The following is a 26,374-nucleotide window of genomic DNA, read 5'->3' on the forward strand; positions in this document are numbered from 1 at the left end:
CGGAGCTGAGGGGGGTGCAGTCCCAGGAGACCCCCAAGACGCATCTGGGCTGAAATGAACCGTTTGTGCACCGCTTGCCGTGTAAAGAGCCATTCCCGTTCTCACACTCACCACACTCACCGTTAGGTCCCTTCGAATTGGTGTTTTCATTTGCTGGGTCCTCCGGGTGCCTCGCGCTGCTTCGCCCTCAGCTCCCGGGCCGGGGTGTTTAGGAATCCGGTCCGCGTGCCTTTCCCCGGCGCTCCTGCTGCCTCCGCCCTCGCCGTCCTGGGAAGCCCTTGCCTCCCTCCCGAGTCGCAGCCCCCCGTCCTCCTGCTCCTTGATGGATGCCTCTCATCTTGGGCAAACACCTTCTCTAAGAGCTCCCTGGACACTGAGAGGACGAGAAATAAATTGTGTGTGTGAACGTTTTATTCTAACCTCTCAGTGGATGTTTTAACTCAGTATGAAATAAGGGATGGAAACTTGTTTTTATCAGGAACTTGACGGTATTTCTGCCTTGTCTTCTGACTTTTAGTATTGCTCTTTTTTTTTTTTTTTTCTCTTTTTAGGGCCTCACCTACAGCATGTGGAAGTTCCCAGGCTGGGGGTTGAATCAGGGCTGCAGTTGGCGGCCTACACCACAGCCACAGCAATGCGGATCCTTAACCCACTGAGCGAGGCCAGGGATCGAACCTGCGTCCTCACGAAGAAAGTGATGGGTCCTTCTCCCACTGAGCCACAACGGGAACTCCTAGTCTTGCTGATTCCTGGCCTTCTGATTCCTGGCCTTTCCTGTGGCCCTGTCTCCTGTCCCCACCCTGCCCCAGCAGTTACGGGGCATTGTCCCTGAGCTCAGAGCCTCACTGAAGCTTCGGGTGGATGTGCCTTTGGCATGAGTGTTCATCCAACATGCCAGGTGGCCAGGCCCTTTCTAACTGGAGCCACGGCCGTCAGCTCTGGAGGCTTTATTCTGCGTCCGCCTGAATCCTTTGCTCCCCTCTCTTCCTTCTAGAACCCGTTAGGCAGAGGTTGGGCCTTGAAGCTCATGCTCTGATTTTCTTATTTTTCCCTCTAACCTTGGCTTTTGGTTCTGTTTTCTAGGACATATTCTCAACTTTCTCTTTTAACTCTTCTGTGTCCTTTTAAAAGCATCTCTGCTAATATGCATCTCATTTTCCAAATGTTTGTTCTCTAAAATAAAATTTTTGTCATTCCCTTCTTACTCATAAATGTAATGTCATCTCTTATTTTTCTGAGGATAATAATTCCAATTTTTTAAGCGTTTGGATTTTTTTCTGTTCCTTTCCCTGTCCATTCTATCTCAGAGTCCTTTTTGCTTCTTTTCGTTCTGGCTGCTGTCTCCTCTCATTTCCTTGAGTGACAGGGACACCCCCCCCCCCCCCCGCCTCGCCCCCGGTGACTCACTGGCTCTGGGCCCTGGGTCTGTGTGTTTGGAAGCGGAGGCTTTACTTGAAGGTGAACTGGAAGAAATTCTGCCGTATCGTTGGGGACTTTCCTCCTTTCACCTTTTTTGGCCTTTCTCTACTGAGGAATTCAAGTCAGGACCCCAGGGCAAAAGAGGAAAGGAAAGACTTCAGATTGGAAAGGAAGCATTGACAACTGCCTTTTTGCAGGTGCCATGAGTTTGTATGTAGAAAAAGCCCCTGTTTCCCCAAATGAACAGTTGAATGAGCTCGGCACAGTTTCAGGACAAGAAGCAAAATGCAAAATCAGCTGTATTTCATTTCCCCATGCCAAACAATCCAAATGAAATTTGTGGCAATGCCGCTCATAATGCGAAACATAGGCAGCACGTGGGAGTAAGTTTGACAAAAGATGCGCGTACGCTGGGAACCGCACGCCGCGGCTGAGGGGAACCGAGGAGGAGCTGAACGGAGGAGGGTGGGTCCCCGTCCGCGGACGGGGCGCCCGGTCTCTTGGGATGCGCCTCGCTCCGTGGCATGTGACGAGCAGACACGCGGGGCCCCTCCAAACCCAGCAGCCCTCCTTGCAGGCTGGAGAGCGGGTTCTAAAATTGGCACAAACATGCAGCGTCTTCCCCTGGGGGCTCTGGGGGCCGTCTCTTTGCATCTCAGTGATACCTTGTGATCTGAAGCTTTCATTCTAAAGGAGTCTAATTTTGAGTCTTTTCCCTTGGGGTTGGTGCTTATCGTGTGCTGCTTGAGAAACCTTTTTATTCTGAAGCTTGAAGACTCATCTTTTTAAAACTTTATCATTTTGTCTTTCATGCATAGGTCTTTGCCCCAGTGCAGTGTGTGTGAGTGTGTTGGGGTGTGTGTGTTGGTGTTGGTGTGTGTGAGTGTTGGTGTGTGTGTGAGCGTGCTGGTGTGCGAGAGTGTGTTGGTGTGTGTGTTGGTGGTGTGTGAGTGTCAGTGTGTATGTGAGTGTGTTGGTGTGTGAGTGCTGTGTGTTGGTGTGCATGTGTTGGTGTTGGTGTGCATGAGTGTGTGTGTGTTGGTGTGTGTGTGAGCGTGTTGATGTGCGAGCGTGTTGGTGTGTGTGTGTGTCGGTGTGTATGTGAGTGTGTCGGTGTGTGTGTGTCGGTGTGTGAGTGTGTGTTGGTGTGTGTGTGGGGGGGTAAAGGCCCAGTTATATTTTTTCATACGGATACACAGTTGTCCTAACAACCCTCACCAGAAAGACCATCCTTCTGCCCGGTCGACGGTGCCCCCTCCGTCTTGCAGTAGGTGTTCGTATAGGACGAGGCTTTCTCTTTGGCGCCATCGTCTGTCCCCCCTCAAAAGCCCACCTTATGCGAATCACGCCCGCTCTCCCGCGAGCCTGCGCTTCTGGAGGAGTGAGTCCTCTCCCTTCTTCAGGACTCAGCCCTCAGGTTTCCATGGCAACCTCAGCATCATTCTTCCTAAACAAAATACGGCTGGAGCTTTCTCTGGGCTCATAAGTAAACGGTTGAAGGATACATCTCAGTAGAGAGGAAGCACGATTCTCGGACAAATGGACCCGGAGCGCGTGCCAGAATCTTTATCTAACTCATTAACTGACGAGAAACAAGTAGGATGTTACAGCCGGTTCAAACAAAGATTTGATCCGAATGCGTTTAGGTCCCTCCCTGGCAAACAGCGTCGGTTGCACGTCTGTGGGCAGGACGTGTTTGCGTTGCTGCCAGCTTTCCCCAGGGAAACGCCTGTCCCTGCGGAGTTGCAGGAGGGCCCAGGTCAGACAGCCCTCAGAGGGCCCAGCCCTCCTAGAAAAGGGACCAAACGTTGGTTGTTTGTTTCCAAGTCTTCACAGTTTTCCTCTTTAGAATTGTAATTACTTGGGGGAATCTCCTTTAGCCATCATTTCACGTGTGTGAAATGGTATATCCAGATCTAGATCTCACGGATCCGTCATACGTGTATTACTGAAGACGTCCATGCCTGAAAGCGAGAAAAACAATACCTCCCTTTTGAGGCCGCCGCCCGCCCCCTCCAAGCTGGGAAGGCAATGGGCCACCTGCTGCAGTTCCCACCATGTCCACCAGGTGTCGCTGTTGGAGGCCCGTCCCCAGGGTGCTGCCCTGCGGGACTCAGGACCAGAGCCCCTCTGTCCCCCTTGGCCACTGTTCCCATAGCCCAACCTATTACAGAAGATACAAAATAATTTCCCCAGCATTTCTGGCGTATCATTGACATACATCACGGTGTATGTTTAAAGGAGAGCAAGGCGGGTTGGCTTACATGTATGAGAAATGATTAACTCCATAGGTTTAGTTAGCATCCGTCATCTCACAGAGTCAATAAAAGGAAAAACCCCAAAGAAAAAAAGGAAAAATGTTTTTCCTTGTGATAAGAACTCTTAGGATCTACTCTCTTAATAGCTTTCGTGTATATCACTATATAGCAACGTTCTGTCTTGCGTCCTTTAAAGCAAATGATGAATGGCACTCGTGAAGAGTTCCCTGCTGACTCAGCAGGCTAAGGAGCTGGTGGTGTCACTTCTGCGGCTCAGGGAGCTGCTATGGCACTGCTGAGATGAGGGTTGCTTCCCTGGCCCAGGAACTGTGCCTGCCAAGGGTACGGCCAAAAAGTAAAAAAAAAGGAAAACCCGGGGGGTCTCAGCCGCTTGCCCGGCACGCAGGAGGCACTCCTAGAGGTGGCCACAGGGAGAGAGCCAGTGTCCCCACCCGCCACCCGCGAGCCCGGCAGCTGGGCCCAAGCTCTCCGCCTGGGCACAGTGGCGGAGGAGGGTCGTCCCTTCCTTGCGGCACTGTTCCCAGGGGCCCTGGCTCCGTCTTCCGGTTCGGGGCTCTGGCTGGTGAGGCAGCACCCCGCACTCAGGGCCGACGCCCTGTAACCAGGCCCGTGCGCTGGCCTGGCCGCGGGATCTGGGAGCGGAGGCGGAGGCGGAGTCTGACGCCCCAGCCTGGGGCTTGGGGGGCTCGGCTGGGAGCTGGAGCTCCAGGGCTTTTTCAGAGAAGGGAGAAGACAGGGGTGGGAAGAGGGGGTGGAAGCAGGGCTGGAGCAGAGGTGGGGGAGGTGGTCCAGAGGCGCACCCGCCCCCCTGCAGGCCCGGGAGCGGGTCTGAGAACGGGACCTGGCTCAGAGGGGAGGCGGGCCGGGGGCTGCCAGTCAGCCGGCGTCGGGGCACTGGGGGCCGAGGCAGCATGCAGTCCCAGGCCCCAGGACAGCCACGGTGCCGCGGGGCTCACCAATGCGGGATGACGGCGGGCTCAGGGCTCCCCGTCAGAGAGACCCTGGCTGTGGTGGCCTGCGAGGGAATTTGACACCCCCGGCTCCTCGCAGACGTCGGGTACAGAGTCGCTGTTTCTCTGGCCGTGTCCCTGGCTGCCCTGGGTGGTGACGATGTCCCTGGGCTGGAGGAAGGCACGTGGCTCTGGAAGGTCAGGGTCCGCGGGTGCCCAGGGGACTCAGAACCCGGCCCCTGACCCAGAACCAGGGCGTGTGGGCACAGCCGCTGGCACAGGAGGGGACCATGTGCCAGCCAAGGGCCATCGCAGGAGCCCGGCCATGGCCCAGGCTCGAGGACAGAGTGTGGGGCCGTGGGCAGCCTGGCCCGGGAGCTGTGGAGGGTGTGGCCATTCTGGGCCTCCGTGGCCATGTGTCGCCGTCTCCCAAGCAAAGAGCACTGCTCGCGGAGGGGCCTGAAGTGCCTGCACCAAGGAGGGGGGTGGGACACGGGGAGCGAGAACACGGCAAGAACACAGCAACCCCCCGTGGCTGGCATTTCTGGCCAAGCCGCTGCCCGCTTGGCCCAGCCCTTCCGGCCCTTGCCCTCTGGTTCCAGCCTGTTGGGGTCTTCTCGGGTGTGGCTCGAAGGGCTCAAGGGGGAGGCTGTGGCCATCTGTGGCCACTCAGAGAGCCTGCAGCCACCCTGTTGGCCCTGGTGAGAGGTGAGACAGTCCCTGCTGGCCAGGCTTGGGCAGGAGCAAAAGGACCAGGCTGAGCCACCCGAGCCTGGAGTGCCATGCCCTGCTGAGGCCCTGCTTTCACCCAGGACCCCAGGTGGAGGGGGGGGCACACAGGGGTCTCACAGGGAAGCTGCTTGGAGGGTGGGGATGCAGATCCAGCAGGCACAGCCCCCACAGAGCCAGGGCGTGCAGGTGGAGCGGCTTGCTCAGAGGCTGCTCAGATCAGGGGCGCCCCTCCCCGGGGTCTCTCATCAGCATGCCGGGGGTCTCAGGAGATGACTGCGGCCTTAGGACCTCCCTGGACAGGCCTGGGCCTGTAGTGTTGGCTCAGCCCCGCAATTCTGCAGCGAGGCTCCCTCGGGTCTTACGGTAGTGGAGTCTGGAGCCCCCTCTGTGCCTGGCTGCACGGCGTCCCCGGAGAGCCTTGGTCCGGGGCAGCTCGGGGCTGCTGGCCAGAAGTTCATTCTGTCAAAGCGAGTGGGCAGGGCTTTGCTCTGGCTTCCTGGGTGAATGCAGGCAGGTCCCCGTGGCCCCAGCCTCACCTGGCTGGTGACACGCTCTGAGCACAGGGCTGCTGGAGACGTGGAGAGGCTGTGACTCTGGGCCCCAGGAGCAGCTTCAGGCAGGTTCGTGCTGTGTCATTATGGAGTCTGGGGCATGTTAACGTGTATTCACTAAAATACAAGCTCAGACGGTTATGAAAACGTCTATAAACCTGAGGAAGTACAGGCACTATTTCAGCTTTCTCGAAAGAATGATGGTATCGTCGGCCCCCACGGTTGTCTAGACAGTGAGTTAAAGGGGGATTCTGACAAACAGCAGGGATGGGACCGGGGCAGAGGCTGCTCTGAGCTGGCTGGGTTCTCGGAAGCGCGGCTGTGGCTCGGAGGGACCGCCCGCCTCTCCCACACTTGCGTCTTCAGGGGAGATGGGTTCCAGGTGAGCGGCCGCAAGGCGGGCGAGTCCTGACCCAGAGTGGAGCCTGGAAGAGTCTGGACATGAGTCTGTTTCAGAAGCAGCGTCCTCCACCGTGGGGACCGCATCATCCCAGTCCCGGGGCCCAAGGTCTCCCCAAGGTCAGCCCCGGACCAGATGCGGCCCAGCCCTCGGCTTGCTTGTCTGCTCTCTGGGACACGGCCTCCCGGAGCGGGGGTCCTCACCTGCCCCGTGGCGGGGAGGGGTCCCTGGGGGGAGCTGCCACAGCATGGGTGGTTCGATGGGGTTGTCGATGGCGCCTGGGATGGGTGAACACTTTTCAGGGGGACCTCAGCCCTGGGCAGGGTGGTTAGACCGTCACGGCCAGCTGAAGGCCAGTCCCAGGCTCCGCTTAGCGGGCTGGCTCTGTGCACCTGCCCCAAGCGCACTCTGTGCCTGGTGGGGGGCGGGCAGGTTAAGGCGAGTGAAGGTTGCCGTCTCTCCTTGACCAGGACCCTCCCCCAGGGACCCCATCCAAAGGGCTTCCCTCGGGCTCCACACAGGGTGGGGGAGCCTGTGGGGGTGGGAGGGGCAGGGGTGGCTGTCACGGAATCAGGCAGGCTCCGTGGGGATTCCAAATCTTGCTCCTGGTACCTGGGGCCACGGGAGCAATGAGATCTGATTCTCTTCCTTGAGATGCTCTGTGGTGTGAAGGGCGTGGGCGGTGGCAGGCACACAGTGGACACAGGGGGCCAGTTGGAAGCCACCACTCCCTCCAGGCGAGAGAAGGTGGCCAAGTTGACCACCTGTGTCAGCTTTGGAAGCCCCTGTCCTGGGCTCCTGGGAGGGCGGGCCACCTGAGGTGCATGTCAGAGCCAGTCTGGGTGTGGGCATGGGCAGTGACCAAAGGCAGGGAAAGGGGGTGTCACCCTGCTCTCGGCAGCACTGTCCTCCAGGACCCCGCAGCCCCATGGAGGGGAAGGGGGTGCCAGGACCCGGGGAAGCAGGGCTGCGGTTCAGGGCCGGGAGCCTTGCAGGACGACATGCAGGGCGGGAGCCACCTGCACAGGGGTGCAGCCCCCAGACCCCGAGTTGCCCTCCAAGGCTTCCCTAGCCACCCGCCAAGTGAGGTGGGGCCCCACTCGCCGACAAAGCGTGTCCCCGCCTCAGCTGGGCGTCCCCGTCGTGCACAGGCGCCTCCTGCAGAAGCGGACCTGTGTGTCCGAAGCGGCAGGACAGGAGGCACCGACGGGCCCTGGGCTGAGTCGCTGCCAGCGACCCTGGCCTCCACGCGTGCCGGGGGGACCCTCTGACTTGGCCACATTACGTGACACGTACGGGGACTTTCTGCGGAGGTCTGCTTCTGGTCGCCACCCCCTGCTTGAGCAGCAGATGCGAGTGGAGTCCGCAGACGCTGATTTTCGTGTGTCCTGGTGAGAGAAAAGCCGTGTTTCTAAGGGTCTGTGTGCGTGCAAACGGCAGAGCAGCTAATAGAGCTGTTTCCTACTGCGGTTTTGTTTTCACCGCCTTCTTCGTTTCCACTCACGGCTGGGCTGCCTCGTCCCCCTTCTCTGCCTGCTCCAGGCCATGGGCGTTTGGCCACTAAGGCTTCCCGCTCCTCCGTGCAGTGCACCGCCTGCCCGTGGACGCTGTGGTCTGGGCTGACCAGACGTCTGGACTCTGTCCCAGGCTGACCTCGGCAGATGGCAGGCTTCTAAGGCCTCCAAACCTTAAACAGCAAGTAACGCAGCAGTCTCCCATCCCGCTCTGCTGTGTGAAAATGTGTTTTGCACAAGCCTCCCTCTGAATCTCCCTCTGAGTCTGTCTGAAGAATGGGCGGTGTGGGGCCTGTTCTGCCTCCACCCGACCCCAAGGGCAGCGGCCTGTGCTTTGGCCGAGGTCAGGGAGGCGCTCGTGGAAGCGGATGAGGGTGCAGAGAGAGGGGCGGCAGTGTCTGCAGGCGCTGGCGGTGCTGGAGGGAGAGCGGGGAGGGCCAGGCCCCCCTCCCGCCTCCAGTCCGGGTGGGTCAGGTGCACTGGGCGCTCGCACCTGGAGCCTGGTCATCCCCGCCCCCAGCCCACGCCTTGGCTCAAAGGAGGAGGACGTAGAATGAGGCTTTGCCGGCAAGCAGTGGGCCAGCTGCCCTGCTTGCTGTCGTCGGAGCCAAGAGAGGCGAGTCCCACACACTGTCCAGCTGTCCCGGGCCGGGTGCCCGCGGATGGAAAGGGGCTTCTACTTCGTATTCACAGCTGGCCTGTCTTAACACGAGCCTTGCTGATCCTATCACGGGGTATGGGGGCCTTGGGGAGTCCCCCTAACATGCAGCAGAAGGCCGGAGGCGAAGGTGGCCTCTCTGGACCCTGTGGGAAAGTGCCAGCCCTGTGCCACCGAGGGCCCCTGCAGGCCAGCCTGGGGGAGGGGGAGTCCTGCTACAAGCCCAGGGGGGCTGGGACGGGGTGCACGGTGTCCAGGCAGGAGCCTGGTCAGAGCTGGGGCGCTGTGCCGCAGCCTGGACAGTGGGGCTCGCGGCTCCGGTCCAGGGCCCCCTGCTTTGCTTCCGGTCTCTGAGCCCAGGACGCAGCAGGGCCGCCCCTCCCGATGCTTGTGCATGTGTGTCTCTCCGCCTGTTTCTATGGTAACTGCAGATCTGTACCTGCCTGCGTGTGTGATTGTGTTCTTTCTCCTTGTAGATGGAGGAGATAAAATTTAAAGACAGAGCAGTCTTCGTGCTGGAGAGAGAGTTAGGGGTTCAAGCCGGGCATGCTCAGAGACTGCAGCTCCAGAAAGAGGCTTTAGATGAGCAGCTGTCCCAGGTCAAAGAGACAGAGCGGCACCTGGGCAGCCCCAGACGGGAAGTTCCTCAGGCCAGCGGTGCAGGAGACGCCTCAGACCACTCGGGAAGCCCTGTAAGCACCTCCCAAGCTTTGCCCGGCCGACCCGATCATGGTTGGTGCCGCGGGCACTCGACTCTGGCCCTGCGGGCAGCCTCTGGGTTGTCCAGAGCCCAAGCCCTCCTCCCTGGGGACGCAGACCGTGTCTGCAGCCGGCCGGCCAGCGGGCCCCCGGCTTCTGAGCTAAGGGGCCCTGAGACTCCTGTCTCCTCCTTTCGCTGCTGATGTGGCCAGCACCGGCCTTCGCCGGATCCTTCCACGGCCCAAGGCTCCAGGCTTCCAGCTGCGCCCGCCTGCAGCTGCTGGGCCCCCCGCTGCCACGGGCCCGGTACCTGCAGGGGGGTGTCGAGACTGCCCTGCTCCATTGCCACACGCCCTCGGCTTTGCCTTGCGGCCCTGGAGGCCCCTGCTCGCTGCTGCTGGCCTTGACCCTCCTCGGTGGTCCCCAGTGGCCCACCCATCCGCCACTGTGACTGCGCCACTTTCCGCTGCTCCTGGGGCTGCGCGACTGGGTGGGGCTGTGGCACCCTCTTCTCCTCACAGCGGCTCCTTCCTCATTCAGAGCCCCCTGGGGGCTCCGGGAACCGGGAGGGGCGCAAACCCCACAGGCCTGGGGGGCCTCCCTCGCCTCTCCTGCACCTGCTGAATGAGGAACCGTCCCTTGTCCTTCCTGGACATGCGTCTGTTTGCCCTGAGGACAGAACTGCGCTGGTTGAGCCAGCCATAGGACAGCGACATTTTAAGACTAGAACGTGACATTGAATGATCCTATTACAGGTGGCTTGACTGAATTAAAACCCTGGATAGATCCTGTTAACCCCAGAGAGGTGCTGAAACCAGATCAAAATGTCTTCATTGATTTTTGGATGAAGTTCGAGTGGTCCCCAAAGTGACCTTTCGAAACTCAATTTGAGGGACCAACTCTTGACAGTCTTAAGCTGACCTCTGTCTGTGTGCACGTCACAGTGCCAGGGAGTCAGGCCCCCCACAACGAGGGCAGGCCCCTCCCTGGAACCCGCTGCGGCCGTGGCCCCCTGAAGGCTGCTGCTGGTTTCTGCTGCCTTCTTGGCGTCACCCGCCCGTGGCCCCTGCCTCTGCCCGCCCTCACCCACCACGTCTGCACACTCCCTGACGTTTCTGCTCCTTCACTCTGTCCCCAGCGAGCAGTTTGCCGTCCCCACGGTGCTCAGGGCAGCAGGCGCCCGCCTCCAGGAGGGTCCACACCCGCCCCCAGCCATTCGGACTCGAGGGCGACCGAGGGGCCGTGGTGTCCGCGGTGTATCGGGATTTGCAGAGATTTGCATGTCTGTGTCTACGAACAGTTATTTGCAGTTGATTTTTGTTTTAGGAACAGCAGTTGGACGAGAAGGATGCTCGGCGCTTCCAACTTAAGATCGCGGAGCTGAGCGCCATCATCCGGAAGCTGGAGGACCGCAACGCCCTGCTGTCGGAGGAGCGGAACGAGCTGGTGAGCAGCCGGGGTCCGAGGGCCTGTGGCTTGGCGGCTGCGGTGCAGGGGCGCTGGGGCCTCCTCTTCGAATTCCCCTGCCGGGAGGCGGGTGGTGGCGACGGGTGGGACATGTGCCCGGGCCCCTTGGACGTTTCCTGTAAAACTTTATTAACCAAACCAGGTCGGGGGGCAGGTGCGGGCCTCAGGCGCGGGCTGGCGGCTTCCTGCTCTGCGTCACTGGGCAGAAATTCTCAGTCCTGGCACGTGAGAGGTCCTTGCCCTTCGTGGCACCATCGCCGTCAGTCTTATGGCCACAGAAGTTGCCTGGCGACCTGCGGCACCCGGCCGTGCGCGTCCCATGGTGTCCGGAGGGGTCACGGGCTGATCGGTTTACTGCAGCTTTATGGGCAAGCGTCGCGCTGGCCCTGGGCTGCTGCCCTTCGATGTTCTTGGGGCTTGTCTGCTGACTTTACTGCCGGGCTGGAGACTGCTGGTTCCTGGTCACTCGTAAGAAGCCCTGCTGCGTAACTGACTTTGTCTTCCAGCTAAAGCGCTTAAGAGAGGCCGAAAGTCAGTACAAGCCCTTGCTGGAGAAGAACAAACGCCTGACTCGGAAAAACGAGGACCTGTCTCACAGTTTACGTCGGATGGAAAACAAGTTAAAGTTTGTCACTCAGGAGAACATAGAGATGGTAGGGCCCCGCCCGTGACCGCCCCTCCCACACGGGTCCGGTGACCGGGGCGGGGCGGGCGACAGGGCCGCTGGGCCGTCGGGTGGCCGGGAGGACGCTGCTGCCCTTCGCCGGGTGGCGCTCACCCCACGCGCCCTGCGCTCTGCTTGGTTTTCAGAGACAGAGGGCTGGCATCATAAGGAGACCGAGCTCCCTGAACGACCTGGACCAGAGCCAGGACGAGAGGGACGTGGACTTCCTGAAACTGCAGATCGTGGAGCAGCAGCACCTCATCGACGAGCTGTCCAAGGTGCCCGCCCGCCCTGTCCCTCCCCACTCCGCGGCAGGTCCCCCGGCGCCCGGCCGGGCCTGCCCCCCGGCCCCGCCAGAGCGCTCCGCTTCGCCCCCTCTGGACCAGCGAGACCGCCTCGGCAGCCCCGGGCGGGACGGCGCAGAGGGGCTCACACCTCTGCTCTCTTTGGACCCTGCGGGCGCTGGCAGGGCCCCATACAGGGTCCTTGTCCCGGGGAACTTCTGGTGTCTCCGGCCCCTCCCTCGGCTGTCCTCACGGGGCTCTGGCTTCTTCTCTGCGCACTCGGCCACCCGGCTCCGGGCTGGGCTCCTGTCAGCGTCCATGTCGTCATGCCTGTTTCCAAACGAGCCCACGGTCCCGGGTTCTGGGGGCTGGGGTGTGAGCTTATCTTTCCTGGGGCCCCATCCGCCAGCCACGTCCTCCCCAGGCCCTCGTCAGCGGCATCAGCCCGTCGTCCCGTTACCCAGCTCAGGGCGCTTTCTGCTTCCTCTTTGGGATCCGACCGACTCCACGGTCAGAGCAGTTCAGAACAAGCTGCCTCGGCACTCTGCGCCCTGGGGACACAGAGGGCGCTCTCGGTGGCTGGCGTGGCGCAGGGAATGTATGGGGGAGGGTGGTTACAGGGGCATGGTCACCCTGAGCTCCTGCAGGTTCTCGGTGCCCTTGGGGGCATCGGCTCAGGGAGGGAGCAAGGATGGGGGGCAGGAGGCGGTGGGGGGCCCCCTGGTTCGAATCGGGAACTGGAGAGGCTGGGGCCGGGGGGCTCTGGGCTCCCCGGGGCAAGGTCTGTGCTCTCGCGGCTCCAGCTCCTTCTCTCTCCCCAGACCCTGGAGACGGCGGGCTACGTTAAGAGCGTGTTAGTAAGTGCACCCGGCCGTCCTGGGCGGTGGTTCCTTCCCGTCAGACACTCGCGGCCGCCCTGCACCCTGGGTGGGTTTTGTGACTGCTGTGCTGCCAGCCAGAGGCTTTGCCTGGTGGCCGAGGAGGCTCACACAGAGGCCAGGGACATGGCAAACGCCCCGGTTGGCTTTTGGCGATGCCCGCGGGAGCTGCCACTCTGGTCATTATTCAGGGCTGGCTCCCCTCTCCCTGGGCCCTCACCCCATGGCTTCTCCACCCCCAGCATGGACCCTGGCCTGAGCCTGGCTGGCTCCCCCTGGTCCCACAGCTGCAGCCCAGCTCCCTGGAGGAACCAGCTCATTGGTCTCCTCACGTGTGGGCGAGGTCTCTCCACTGTGCCAATGCCCTCCTGCAGACACATCTGCTCTGAGAGAGCAAGGGGGGGGCTGGCCCTCCACCCTCCTCGACTTTCCATTTCTGTGTGTACTGCTCCACCCTGCCCTGGAAGCTCCAGCAGACTGCGGAGGAAGCTCCAGCACAGGGAGCTCAGAGCCACCCAACGTGCTGAGAGATGCCCCATCCAACCCTCAGCAAACCGCCCTGAGCAGACTCTGCGGCAGTGTCTTTGGACAGTGGGCCCGTCCCAAGGTCACCTCTAGTCCCTTGATGATACAGGCAATAGCCAGTCCCAAGGTCGCCCTTGGTCCATTCAGATGACGCACAAAGATATTAATTAACCTACGTGTTTGAAACAGACAAGAGCTGTTCAACTACTCAAAAAATCTTCTCAACTGGTTTTTGCAGGAGCGTGATAAGCTTTTAAGATACCGGAAACAAAGAAAGAAAATGGCAAAACTGCCCAAGGTAAAGGAGAAAGCATTGACACGTGTATTTGAAAAAGCCGCTTCATAGGAATGAGACTCTTCCTTTAGATGTGAAAAAAAAAAAAAGATTTTATTATCTCTAAGAGTTGTTATTATAAAATAACCAAAACAGGACCCAAAGTAATTATTCTGTTCATGTTTTAAATTAAAAAACCCTACCTTGTTTCCCTTAAATTCCCAAGAGAAGATGTGGATTCATGACAGTAACGAGAAGGAGGAGGCGTTAGCTGTGGGCCCCTTCCTGGCCTTCCCACCCCCCGGGCCGGGTCGGGTCTGGTCCTGGTGGACAGACCGCCCCTGCCCTGTGTCCTAGAGAGGCCGTGAGGGGTGCGGGGCCGCGCTCCTCAGATTATTTAGGGTATTTAGGGAATACCTGAGGCCCAACGGCGCAGCTCTAAGAGTGGACCGACTGGGGGAGCCCCACCCTCTATGCCTGGGCCCCCGACGTCCGGGTGCCTCCGAGACGGGAAGAGGGAGAAGCCGGGTGTGTGGGGATGAAAGGCCGGGCACGGTCAGTGAGCAGGATGCACCCGGGGGCTGGGAAGGACGTTGGCCGAGGAAGCCTGGAGCTTCGGCTCCGGTGCCCTCTGGCCTCTGAGGCTGGTCAGCATCTGTGAGCTGGGACACAGGGGGCCGAGGGGGCTGCCACAGGAGGAGGTCCAGCCGGGGTGGCGGGGGGATGCTGGGCCATCTGGTCTGGAGTTAGGGAGCACATCAGGGAGATGTGTGCGGTTGTGGAGAGAGCAGGTGTCGGACACAGGTGACGGGGGGAGGCCGGCTGGCTGGCGTGCTTGGGGCAGGATAATCACAGGCCACAGGGCCCCGGGGGGCTGGGCTTTGGAAAGTCTGTCTGTGTTTGTTAGTCTGCTCATTTTCGAGCCACTTCAGTGGAGAAGTGGAGGCTGGGGAGCACTTCCGGGAGGGGCCAGGGCCCTGCAGGTGGGCGGTCAGCGCCCAGGTGGCCTCTGCACTCAGGCGGGGTGGTCCTGGGGAGAAGGGGAGGCTGAGGCCGCAGGACGTCTGGGGAGGGGTCACAGTGCCCTGCGCCGGCGTGGGGCCGGGCCCTCCAGCCGTGGTTTGTGCAGCCCAGGGGGTCCCGGGACCCCAGGCAGGAGTGTCGTTGGAAGGGTCAGGCACAGGAACCGGCGGGAGACCTGGCGACAGAGTCAGGGGCGCCAGGGAAGTGACTGAGAGAAGGTGGCGGCTTGGCCGGGGCCTGGGGTGGCCCGAGTCAGAGCTGAGCCTTGGGAGTGGCCACTCAGGCAGGGCTTCTCAAACTAGCTGGTGAAGGACCCATTTTTGCTTTGGTTTTTATTTTTATTCCAGTCTGTCCAGAACGGATCCGTTTTAGGTCCAGCAATGTTTTCTTTTAAGTGTAGTTGATACACAGTGTTGAGCCAATTTCTGCTGTAAGGAACTGATCCTTTTTAAACGAGTTACTGGAATGTGACCCGGTGCTGAAGCGCAGGCCCGTCTTCTCATCCTGACCGTGGCTTGGCCCCCTGAGACCGCTGAGAGGGTCCCATGGGGGTGCCTCGCCCCCACCGCGAAGGCTGAGCTGCCAGTGCGGTCCCCCCGGCTGTGTGCCACTCCGCCCTCCGCCAGCCCTTGACGGCCCCCCTGCCTGAGGCTGGGGTGGGGGGAGTCGGGACAGAGGCTGGAGTGTGCTGGGGGGCGCCAGGCAGCTGGCCCCACGCTGGGCAGCTGAGGAGGCCTCTGGGGAGCAGCCGGTCTGGGTTTGCTCTGACGCGGTTCCTTTGGCCCGAAGCCGGTTGTCGTGGAGACCTTCTTTGGCTACGACGAAGAGGCCTCCCTGGAGTCTGACGGGTCTTCCATCTCTTATCAAACGGACAGAACGGACCAGACCCCATGCACCCCCGACGACGACCTGGAGGAGGTAACACTTGTTGACGACTCCTGGACGGGCCCTGCGGGCAGTGAGGGGCGGGCGGGATCCGGCCGGGGCCTGCTCTGTGGAGGGGGCCCTCTCCGCTGTGCCCCGCAGCCCACGATCCTGCACAGCAGGGAGCACTCCCTGTGGCCATGCCCAGTCTGCCCCCACCCCGCGGTCCAGAGAGCCCCACCCTCTCAGAGGGCCCAGCGCCGGGCGGGGGGTTGGCCCCCACGCCAAGGGTGCAGCCAAGTCCTGCATCAGGGCAGCCAGGCAATGAGGAAGACTGTCTCTGAAAGGAGCGCAGACCGGGTGTCTGGCCCCATCTCACCTTCCAGGAGGGACACTGGCCCAGCCCTGCGGCTGGGGGACAAGGAGGGGCTGATGGTCCAAGGCCCTGACCAGGCCTGGGGACACTGAGGCCATGGGTCAGGCCTCCTTTGGCAGACCCTGGCACACGGTCCCATGGCCAAGGACCTGTGTAGACACCAGGACACCATGGCACGGCTGCCACCAGAGAGGACAGGGTGGGGGGCTGGGGGCCTGGGCAGGAGTGGAGGCCCTGGGTCAGCCCATCCAGGCCTCAGAGCAGGCAGCTCTGCCTCCCGCCCCAGGGTTCGGGGCTCGGCTCCCAGTGCCCAGGCAGAGGCCGCATGAATGCTGTGTCTTTGTGCCTCTGCAGGGCCTGGCCAAGGAGGAGCCGGAGCTGAGGTTCCGGCAGCTGACCATGGAGTACCAGGCCCTGCAGCGGGCCTACGCTTTGCTGCAGGAGCAGGTCGGAGGGACGCTGGACGCAGAGCGAGAAGTTAAGGTCTAACTGACTTCCACTCCGCCACGTTCCGGCTCCCGCTGGGCTCCCCCGCTTGCCCCGCCTTGCAGGGTCTCTGGCACCTGTGCCTCCCGGGCCGGCCCATCTCTCCCCTGGTCATGGTGGGGCCGGTGCTGCTCACCCAGGCGACTGACTAGCAGTGTTTGGGGGGCCGGGACCGGGGGGGGGTCCTGCCCTCCCAGAGTTGGGGCACCTCACACCCTGTGCCCCTGGCCAGACACTCGCATCTTTGTCCCCTGGAGGCTGTTCCCAGGGGGCAGGAGCGCCCATCAGGATAACGTCCCTGTGGCTTGGACCCTCTGAGGGCAAGTTAACTCAAGGGAGGCCGGCTCGGACCCCCGGGAAGCCAGGTGGTTCTGGGTGGGGGCTTCCACACAGCCTGGTACAGGGGCTGGTCTACACAAGGGGCAGGCTCTGGGGGAAGAAAGTGACAGCAAAATGCAGAAGGGAGGCGAACCCGGGCGGGCAGGGACGGTGCCGGGCCGTGCCGGGCTGGGCCAGGCGGTGCCGGGCGGTGCGGGCTGATGGCTCAGTGGTCGTGGTCGTCCAAGGGCTACAGCAGAGCCCCCTGGCCGGCGCCCAGCAGCTCGGTGGTCCTCTCTCGTCCTGTCAACGAGGGTTTTCCCAGGAATCCCTCCAGGGAATCTGTAGATGATCCCCCGGGAGCGAAGCCAGGTCACCAAGCCCTCGCGTCCTCCTTTCCTGGCAAAGGGGCCGCTTCTCCTCTAGCTGAACCCAAAGGCAGCTGGTCCGGAAGGTCCCCCCATGCGGGGCGAGTCCTGACCTTTAGAGAAAATTTGATGTCTGTCTCCTGCCATCCAACAGACCCGTGAGCAGCTCCAGGCGGACGTACAGAGGGCGCAGGCGCGGATCGAAGACCTGGAGAAGGCCCTGGCTGAGCAGGGGCAGGTGCGCGGGAGGGTCCCCGGAAGCTGGGGGGCGCCGGGCCCTTGACGGGGTGCGTGTGGACGTGTATGTGGGTAAGAGGGACCCCTCTGCAGACTGGAGGGCGGCACCCACCCTGTGCTGTGTGCGCATCACCCAAAGGATGTGTGTTTAAAGAGTCACACGGCGAGCCTCGAAGCCTGGGCGCCATACGCGGCCTTCTGGGCTTGCCCAGAGGTTGGGTCGTCCTCTTGGCTCAGGACCAGAATCGCAGGTCCCGGGAGTCTGTGGGCCTCTCCTCTCGCCCCCCCAGGGCCAGCGCCACCTCTGGGCTCTTCACGTCCTGGGGGAGGGCATCCGTCCCGTGACCTGCTGGGTAGCACAGCTCCGAGTGGACCCAGGACGAGGCTGGAGGATGTCCAGCAGGTTGGGGAGGTCGGACCAGGTAGAAAGGGGCCTGGCTCACCACCAGGCGCAGTGCAGAAGGGGCCCTGGGGCGTGAGCTGCTGCGTGGACGGCTGGATGGACAGTCAGGAGAAGGACGTGAGTGACTGTCTGCTCGGCCGCCTCCTCACCTGCTCACGTGTGAGAGCCGAGTTCAGTGCTCAGGCATCTGTGGCCCATTCAGCTGAACACACAGGACTGGCCTGCATCCGCCACCTCCATCCATGGGCGCTGAGCCCCCAGGGCCGCCTCAGCCTGTGGGAGCTGTGCCCCAGAGCTGTGTGTGTGCGGCCTCTGCAGCCCGGACTCTGCGCCCCGTCTCCTGTCCCCGCTATGCTGCTTGTGCCCAAGAAAGAACAGTGGCTGAAGCCTGGGATTCAAGGAGGGAAAACTCTTCCTTTCACTGAAAACAAAGCCCTCGACCTTGCGAAGAACTTCACAGATGGCTCTGCTGAGAAGAGATTTGGAGTCAAACTCAGTGTCTGAGATGCCTCCCTTTGTGACACGCTGCCAGTGGCGGAGGGAGTGCCAGGGCGTCGATCGGGGAGGGGCCGCCGAGGTCACTGGGCCCCCATGAAGGGAGGAGGCCGCCTCCGCCCCCCTGTCCCAGATGTGAAGTGGACAGGACCCCCCACCCTGCCTGAGCCCCCCGGCTCCCCTGGCAGCAGGTCCCTCCCCCGGACCCGTGATGTCCACGCGGGCACCTGGCCTGGGCTGGCACAAGCCTGGGCGCCGTCCATGTCTCCCCAGGAAAACGGGTGGATCCTGGGGTTCGCTGAGCTGCGTGGCAGAAGCTGCCGCTCGGTGGTGACGTTGGAAGCTGGGCGTTGCCTTCTTTGGTCAGATCCTCTGCTCTGCTGCGTCGCGGTTTAAATCACAACTGTGTCCCGGGCGAACTGACTTCTCCGCTTCACCCCCTTTTCCAGGACATGAAGTGGATCGAAGAGAAGCAAGCGCTCTATCGGAGAAACCAGGAGCTCGTGGAAAAGGTGCACCTGCCCCAGGCGGCCGGGCTCTGGCTGCTGCCAGGGAGCAGGGTTCCTGTGCGCTCGGGGCGTGTGGGTCCCCGTGTCTGGGCGCTGCGGCTCAGCCAGAGCTCCCCCGACGACCCCCCAGCCGGGCCTTCTGTGCTTCTCCGTCCTGGGGGCAGCTCCCCCGCCCCAGGGTCCCCCGCCCCGGGCTCTGCAGCCAGTTCCCGAGTCACATTTTGTTGCCTGACTTGTTCTGTGCTTGGTGACAGTTAGAGGGTCTTTGTAACCAGCTGCCCTTTCGAAACCACTGGAACCCTCCCACCAGGAACCTCGTGGGCCCAGGGCTGCACCACCAGCAGCGTCCACATTAAAGCCCCGGCCTCGGGAGGGGCTCCCCCCAGGGTCACAGGAGGCTTAGCCGCCGCTCCAGCCAGAGGTGACCCCTCTGGATAAGCAGAGGCCGCAGGGTGCTGTCACCTCCCCGTCCCCAACCCCCAGGCTGGCCTTTGTGATTGGAAGATTTCGTCCGAAGTGAGGTGGGTTGGAAGACTCGGTCGGGATGGCTGGCTCTCTGCCCCAGTGCCCTGAGCTGCCCGGGCCGCCAGCCCTCCCCGCTCCCCGTGGGCAGGCTGTCCTCCAGGTCCCCAGCATCTTCCCTGCCAGGCCCTCCTGCATCCCAGGTCTCTGGGCGGGGCACCCAGGGTCACGGTCTAGGCAGTTCGTGGCCCACCTGGCTGGGCAGGGCCCTGCGATGCTGGAGCCAGACGCGTGCAGAGGGGCGGGAGGTGGTGGCAGTTGCGTGTCCAGAGGCAGGAGAGCCAGTGGGGCCTTATAGCTCGCCCTGGCAGCCTGGTCATGGCCCGGCCTTGGTGAGGTGATCCTGGTGGCCCTTCACCCGGCAGCTGGCCTCGTCTTCTAGAGAAGAGCCAGGCTGGCCACCACTCCTGAGCCTGAGGGCACTGCCACAACGTGCTTCACACAGACAGAGCCTCCGAGCCAGCCCAGGGCCAGAGGCCGCTATGCCCACTAGGAGTCACCAGGCCCATCAGAGCAGCACAGCGGCTTGCATGGAGCTCTCTGCACACGTAAACATTCTGTGCACACAAACACTGCTGTGTGTGCAAACCACTCACACACGTAAATGTTTGTGTGCACACAGAATAGCTTGTTACACTCAGACGCTTGTTACATTTACACACGTGTGCACCAACACTGAACACTTACACATGCCAGTTAAATGCTCGTCTGTGCACCTAACACACATGCACACAAAAATGCTCGTTTGCACACTTACACTCGCGTACACACTTCAAACCTGTGCATTTCTCTGGCACGATGGCCGCGGCTCACATCCCTGGCCCGCAGGTGCGTCCCTGCAGCCCCAGTGGCCCCCAACGGCACCGGCTCAGAGGCTGTGATGCTCCGCATCCGTCTGGACCCGGCCCCCCACCCCGAGCAGGCCCCTCAGCCCCTGAGTTCAAGTCGGTGATGGACTGAGCCGCCTGCCCATGGTGGGCACGAGTCCACAGAGGACACGTGCCCTGGACTGCACTGTGCTTACCCCTTGGGTATGGTGGGCCCACACCTGTCAGTTCTGTGCCACACTGGACAGCCGTGGCACCGGCCCCTCCGTCGGACAGCGGTGTTCCTGAGGCTCGGGCCAGCCTGGGCTCCAAAGGGCCCTGTCCTGGCTGTGGGGAAGTGGGGGCAGCATGGTGACACCTTACTTCCTCTGCCCGAGGGGGGCCCCTTCCTCCCCCACCTCTGCTCAGACGGCTGGGTGGGCTGGGGCTGCTTCTGGCTCCAGAGCTCCCCGCCCGCCCCACTGCACTGGGCCCTGCATCCCCACGTGCCCCAGTCTCGCTAGGACAGCCCCTCGCCGACTCAGGCTGCAGTGAGGCCTCTGGGCTGAGGGTCTGGGCCTGTCAGCTGTCCCCTCAGCGGCCAGCAGCTGTCAGGGGAGCTGGGGACTCGACCTCAGGTGACCTTCAAGGTCTCACTCATCTTTTATTTTACAGATTAAACAAATGGAGACAGAAGAGGCTCGGTTAAAACACGAGGTCCAGGATGCGAAAGACCAGAACGAGCTGCTGGAGTTCCGGATTCTGGAGCTTGAGGTGCTGGCAGGGAGTGGATGGTGGGAGGTGCTCTCACCCCAGCCGGTGCCGTCAGGGCTGAGTCCCACCCCGGCACTTGGAAAAAAACAAATGCAGAAACGAAACACAACAAACAAAACCCAAGTCTGGGTTCGGCTCTGGCCCCCTTTGTCCTGGCCCCTCAGGGCTCATGGCCGTGACAGGTCACGCCTCACTGACATGGCTTGGTGTGTTTCTGCCCCAGCGCCCCACCCGTCTGGCTTCCTGGTGTCCGCGCACACCTGACATGTGGGGAGCGGGGCCCCTCGAGTCCAGACGGAGCTGCCCTTCAGGGTCCTCCGGTCCCCTCCCTGCGTGTGCCCCCCTAGGCCCCAGGGCTTCTGCACGTGGGCCCAGACGAGGATGGTGGCAGCACTGCCAGCCACTGTCCTCTGTGCGCGGGGCTCCCTGAGGTCAAGCCCGTGGAGGACGCTGCTCCCCGAGCCTCCCAGCCCCCTAGGGGTCCTGATGGAGGGGCTCGTCCGCACCGGGGTGGCCCCTCGGTAGGAGGGCACGGAGCTCTGCTCGGCGTCAGCGCGGGGCGGTCCCTCGGGCAGGTCCAAGGAAGCTTTGGCTGCTGCGGTGGCAGCCGGGGCCTCGTGTTCACAAAGACCACGGGACCGTGTTCGGTGGACTCGGTGTCTCACTGTGTCCCTGGGCGCCCCCCCCCCCAGCCCTCCCAGAGGGAGGGGTCGCCCCTGTGCCCAGCCGTCTGGTCTCTGTCCCAGGAGAGGGAGAGGAAGTCGCCGGCCATCAACTTCCACCACACCCCCTTCGTGGAGGGGAAGAGCCCCCTGCAAGCGTACTGCGAGGCCGAAGGCGTGACGGTAACGGCCTGCCCCCCGCCCCGCCCCCGCCCCCCGCGGGCTGCCCCCCAGCACGCCCTTCTCCTTGCCTCTAGGACATCCTGGTCACGGAGCTGATGAAGAAGCTGGACATCCTGGGCGATAACGCCGTAAGTGTAGGTCGCTCTCCTGACTTGTGCATGCCTCCCCCGCCACCCCCCGCCGCGGGCCGGGCCCCCCGAGGCCCACGGCCCTGCCCCCGCCTCCCGATGCCAGAGCTGGCTTTGGGGAGAAAGTCCATTCCTCCCCCAAAAGAATTGCCCCGTGCCCATCCAGGTGGCGCCCAGCATCCGGAAGTGGGGAAATGCAGGGCCTGTGCTCTCACACCTGCTTCTCCCGGCAGAGATGCTTCTAGACCTGGGTTCTCATTGTGTGGAATCGCTCTCAGTCTTGAGGCTCTTCCATGTCTTCGGTGGGGCTTAGACACCCCAACCTCAGGGCGCCCGCCTACCTAGTTTTAGAGGAGGGCAGAGCCTGTAAGTCACCCTCAAACCTCACTCAGGGCAGAGTTCCAGCGTCTACTGCAAACTTCTGCGAATTGCTGAGTTTCTGCGCAAAGCAACTCCATCCCTTCGCGCCATCCGCCCATCCATCTGCCCTCCACCCGCCCTCCGCCCTCCGCCCTCCGTCTGCCCTCCAGCCGTCCATCCGCCACCCACCCTCCGCCCTCCATTCTCTCTCTACCCACCGGGACTGCACGTAGCAGAGGTGCCGGCCCACAGCGGGGATGGCTGTCGTCACAGGGCACTCTGGGTTCTCTTTGTGTATCAGCCCCCACCATGGGCTCTTGGGCACCCTACGGGTTGCCCTTTCAGTTCACAGCTGGAGAGACTGGGGCCCCGGATGGCACCCACCCAGGGTCACAGAGCTGCTGGAGAGGTTAGGACCAGCCTAAGTCTGTCTAATCGTACCCAGGGCTCCTCCCCAGCCCCGTAGCTGCCCGGTCAAGAGCGCCCGTGGGAATGACTTCCCTGGGACCCTCCCATGGCCTCAGAGCACAGGGACCCTCCCATGGCCTCAGAGCACAGGGACAGAGGTGGCTGGGGACTGGAGCACACGCTGCCAGCTTTATGCATAGGTGACCCCGTGGCAGGTCCTAAGGGGCTGTGGGGCGTCCCTTCAGGTCTGACCCTGTGCGGGCGGACACTGCAGACAGGTGACAGGGACAGCCCGGCCTCATCACCTTCTCAGCCAGGGCTCACTGATGCTGTAGCCACTGTCTCCAGGCCACTCCAGAGAGGCTGCTGCCTCCCCGCTGGCCACGGACACGTGACCCCAGACCTAGGCTTCTTCAGGAGTCAGGGTCGGGGGGGACCCCTGTCCTGTGCTGTGGGCAGTGCAGTCCCTGCTGCTGCCCTGGACTGCAGAGGGGACTGGTCACCGGGGGGGAGGGGAGTGCAGGGGCACAGAGCAGATGCACGTTGCCAAGGCCGTGGTCACCGCCGGAGGGGGGAGGGAGCCCAGCCAGGCTGCTCACCAAGTGGCACGTTGCAGACCCTTCAGCCTGCTCTAACCACAGCCACGTAGATCCTCCGGTCACCCTGAAGCCCCTGACTCAGCCTCCCCCACTCCCCGTGCCCACAGCAGACACGCGCCTGACCCAGGAGGAGGGGCCGACAGCCTGGCTGGTTTCCTGGGACCAAGGGGTGAGGGGGACCCAGCCTTCACACTGTCCAGAGGCTCTACCTCTGTGCCCACAGCAGCTGGCCACTGGCCCCTCCCATGCTGACTGCTGCCAAGGCAAGGGGCTGGCAAGAGACCCCTGCCCCGGGCAACTCAGGCATTAATGAGAGAGGCAGGCAGGGCTTTCTGCCTCAGAAAGTTCTGGGGGCAGGCTGCCCTCAGCTCTGTCCAGGTGGGCTCCTCCCTGCCCGTCCCTGCCCCGAGCCTCTCTTCTGGTGTCCCACAGTTGGGGTCCAGCTGTGGAGATAGCGCAGCTCCCACCCTGGTGCTGTGGCAGGTGGCCCATCCTCTAAAGATGCCTATTGGCCCCAAGGCCAGAGTCACCTGCCCAGAAGGACCAACCAGGTGGGCCCTGCGGGACGAGGCATGAATAAAACATGCAGAAAAAAGGCAAAACAGCAGGGATGTGAACCATTTCATAGCCGCGAATATTCTCTCTTTGCCCCACATTCCTAGGTGAGGTTTTAATAATGCAGAGGCTGCATGTGCAGAGAGCTGGCTTTAAATAAAAATCCAGGAAGAGACAGAGTGGGGGAGTCAGGCTGCTCGTCCCACCACCCTCCAGCCCACCCGACGTCAGCTGGCTGACGGGGATGGGGTCACCAGCAGAGAGAGGACGAGAGGGCACAAAAAGGGGGGGCACCTTTGAGTCAGGATCAGAAGCTCCCAGGGGGGCCTTTTAGTGAAAGCGACCTTTAGCTGTCACCCCAGGACCCCCACGCCTGTCCCATCGGCCCCACCCCTCACCCAGCCCCACTGAGCACCCATCGCCCAGCCCCACTGAGCACCCGTCGCCCAGCCCCACGGAGCACCTGTCGCCCTGCCCCACTGAGCACCCAGCATCCAGCCCCACTGAGCACCCGTCGCCCAGTCCCACTGAGCACCCAGCATCCAGCCCCACTGAGCACCCAGCACCCAGCCCCACGGAGCACCCGGCACCCAGCTCAGCCACCCCAGAAGGCACCTCGCTGACTATACGTGTGTTCTGCTCTGGGTGCAGAATCTGACCAATGAGGAGCAGGTGGTCGTCATACAAGCCAGGACGGTCCTGACTTTGGCCGAAAAGGTGGGTGAGGCTGGACACGCTCAGGGGCGGGGAGAGGGCCAGGCTCCCTGTGGGGCTCCCTTGCCGGCTCATTCAGAGGGGCCGCTCTCCGGGGAGGGGGAATCCTGGCTGCCTCCCGAGGCCAGACACACGCACAGGTCCATCAGCACCAGTGCGTCTTGGCCAGACCTCTCCCCAGAGCAAGCGCTGCCTCGGTGCCCCCAGAGCCCAGGAGACGGGGTGGGTAAAGCTGTAAGACGGCAGCCCTCTGTTTGACCCGCCAGGACCCTCCTTGGGAGGCCACCAGGCCACCCGGACTCCCCACCCTTCTGCTTCTCTGCTCCCAGGGCAGCTGGCCTGCTCATGGTCGCACCCGGTAGCCAGAACCTGCCTGGTGACCTGCGGTCCGTGCCACCTGGGCCTCCAGCAGGACGCGGAGCGTGTTCCAGCAAATAGAGTTCGGGGCCCGGGCTTGGGGAGAACAGGCCACCCTCCCTGCGGCTGCTTCCGCTGGCCCCCACCTACCGTCCCTCTCCCGGGGAAGGGAGGGGACAGCTCTCCGGGACACGAGCTGTGGGGTGGGGCCTGGACCCGGCCTGCACACCAGGCGCCCGTGAGGTCGGAGCCCTCCCTGCCTGGAGGGAGAGGTCGGGGCGGGCCAGCCTCCCCAGGCTGACCCGGGGCCGGCGGAGGTGGATGGCTCTGGGGCTCACGGGCCCTGTACTTTCTGTCCGTGCCCAGTGGCTCCAGCAGATCGAAGAGACGGAGCTGGCCCTGCAGCGGAAGATGGCAGACCTGGAGAGCGAGAAGGTTGGTGCACGTCCAGCCACGCGGCCCGCAGCCCCGCGTCTCCAGGGCGGATGCTCGAGGCCCAGACGCGGTTCCTCCTGTGTTCCAGGAGCTGTTCAGTAAACAGAAGGGCTACCTGGACGAGGAGCTGGACTACAGGAAGCAGTCCTTGGACCAAGCGCACAAGGTAAGGCACATACAGCCGCCGAACCCCCGGAGGTGGGGGGCGTGGAGGGAGTTGCTCACATGCCGAGGTGGGTGTCGGGGGCCACGTGGGCCAAGCCCCAGACCCCGCCTGGGAAGAGCCTGCGCCCAGTGTGACTGGCGTGGGGTCCCTCGGCCTCTCTCCCGCTGGAGACCCTGGGCCAGGCGAGTTGCCATCCGTCATGCCGCCAGGCTCCTGCTTCTGGCCCTCTCCACCCAAGCGAGCCCTGCAAGTTGGATGTGGCTTGCGTGTCTGTCCGCCCCGTGGGAAACCATTTCTGCCACGTCCCCAAAGGGCTGCCCGTTTGGGGTTAACCCCGAGAGTGCGAGTCTCACGGAGGCCAGCTGGGGAAAATGGAAAGGCAGCTCCTTGGAGCCCCAAGCAGCCTTTCAGTTTCAAGGCGCTGACACCAAATCGAGCGTTGCTTTAGCTCCTGTAGGTTGCAGGGCAGGGCGCTTCCTGCAGGAGCTCAGCCCGCACTTCCTTTCCGGGGGGGGCAGCCACACCCCTGAGTCGGGGGCACGAGCAGGACAGTCCTTCCCGGCTGTGTGGGCGGAGCGTGTCACCGTGCTGGGTCGCAAGGGGCTGATCCGTGGCCCACAGGAGGCCGCCACAGGAGTGGCTGAAAGCGGCCGTGGGTCTGGAACTTGCCCCCTCTTTGCTGGGCGGCCTGGGCTCAGTGACCGGCCTCCCAGGGAACAGAGGCATAATTTCTGCCCCTGGGGGTGTTGGGAGGGTGGGGGGGGTCAGGTGCACAGGGGCTTGTGCCCTGGTAGCCCATGCTGCCCAGCTAAGAGGTGGCAGCTTGACCTTTGATGCCCCCTGGGGACCCGTGAGGCAGGGCGGGGGGCTTTACCCGAGTTTACAGCGGGCTTCTGGGGGGCGGGGGCGGGGTGCTCCCTCTGCCAGGTCACGGTGGTGACGGCCGCCTGACACCTGCAGAAACAGCCACAGACGAGGCGGCCTCTGAGCTGAGCCCGCACGGGTGGGCCTTCGTGGAAAGCCGCGCAGGGATCCTCGTGTCCCGTCCTCCGGGCGCCAGGTGGGGTGTGGCTCGGGGCGGGGGCAGCCGGGCTGCTCTGAGCCCCACGCCGACGTGCTCTGTGCTCTGGTCCTGCCGGCAGCAGGGGGCCCGTGCACCCCTGGGCCTGGGAGATTTTCGGGTCACAGCCTCAGGAATGGGCTTATTGAATGACATCCGCGCAGATGGGACGTGTCACTGTAGGTGGTGCCAGAGAGCCAGCCACGACACACACGTATGCATGGACACGTGCACACACACGCGCATGTGCATGGACGCACGCACACGCAACA

General features: G+C 62.7%; 1 protein-coding gene across 41 annotated transcripts in view; it reads left to right on the top strand.

Moving 5' to 3' along the window:
• The window catches only part of JAKMIP3 (Janus kinase and microtubule interacting protein 3), a 103,433-nt gene that overhangs the window by 51,226 nt on the left and 25,833 nt on the right, over positions 1–26,374 (top strand). For 6 of the 41 annotated variants that reach the window (XM_013981817.3, XM_084995380.1, XM_013981827.3 and 3 more), the window contains exons 4-19: positions 8,980–9,195; positions 10,529–10,648; positions 11,176–11,322; positions 11,480–11,611; positions 12,439–12,474; positions 13,259–13,318; positions 15,107–15,235; positions 15,912–16,040; positions 16,884–16,967; positions 18,314–18,376; positions 20,377–20,475; positions 21,222–21,320; positions 21,395–21,454; positions 24,022–24,087; positions 24,808–24,876; positions 24,965–25,042. In XM_013981817.3, coding sequence (XP_013837271.2) covers positions 8,980–9,195; positions 10,529–10,648; positions 11,176–11,322; positions 11,480–11,611; positions 12,439–12,474; positions 13,259–13,318; positions 15,107–15,235; positions 15,912–16,040; positions 16,884–16,967; positions 18,314–18,376; positions 20,377–20,475; positions 21,222–21,320; positions 21,395–21,454; positions 24,022–24,087; positions 24,808–24,876; positions 24,965–25,042 — 1,587 coding nt within the window. The remainder of the gene's footprint in view (positions 1–8,979; positions 9,196–10,528; positions 10,649–11,175; positions 11,323–11,479; positions 11,612–12,438; positions 12,475–13,258; positions 13,319–15,106; positions 15,236–15,911; positions 16,041–16,883; positions 16,968–18,313; positions 18,377–20,376; positions 20,476–21,221; positions 21,321–21,394; positions 21,455–24,021; positions 24,088–24,807; positions 24,877–24,964; positions 25,043–26,374) is intronic. The other 35 variants (XM_084995387.1, XM_084995390.1, XM_084995388.1 and 32 more) reach the window with 15 other exon arrangements.

The sequence above is a fragment of the Sus scrofa genome, chromosome 14 (genome assembly GCF_054392235.1).
Source record: "Sus scrofa isolate SSC_HxYL_T2T_F1_AM1 chromosome 14, Sscrofa_HxYL_maternal_Yorkshire_Landrace_v2.0, whole genome shotgun sequence".
NCBI lineage: Eukaryota > Metazoa > Chordata > Mammalia > Artiodactyla > Suidae > Sus > Sus scrofa.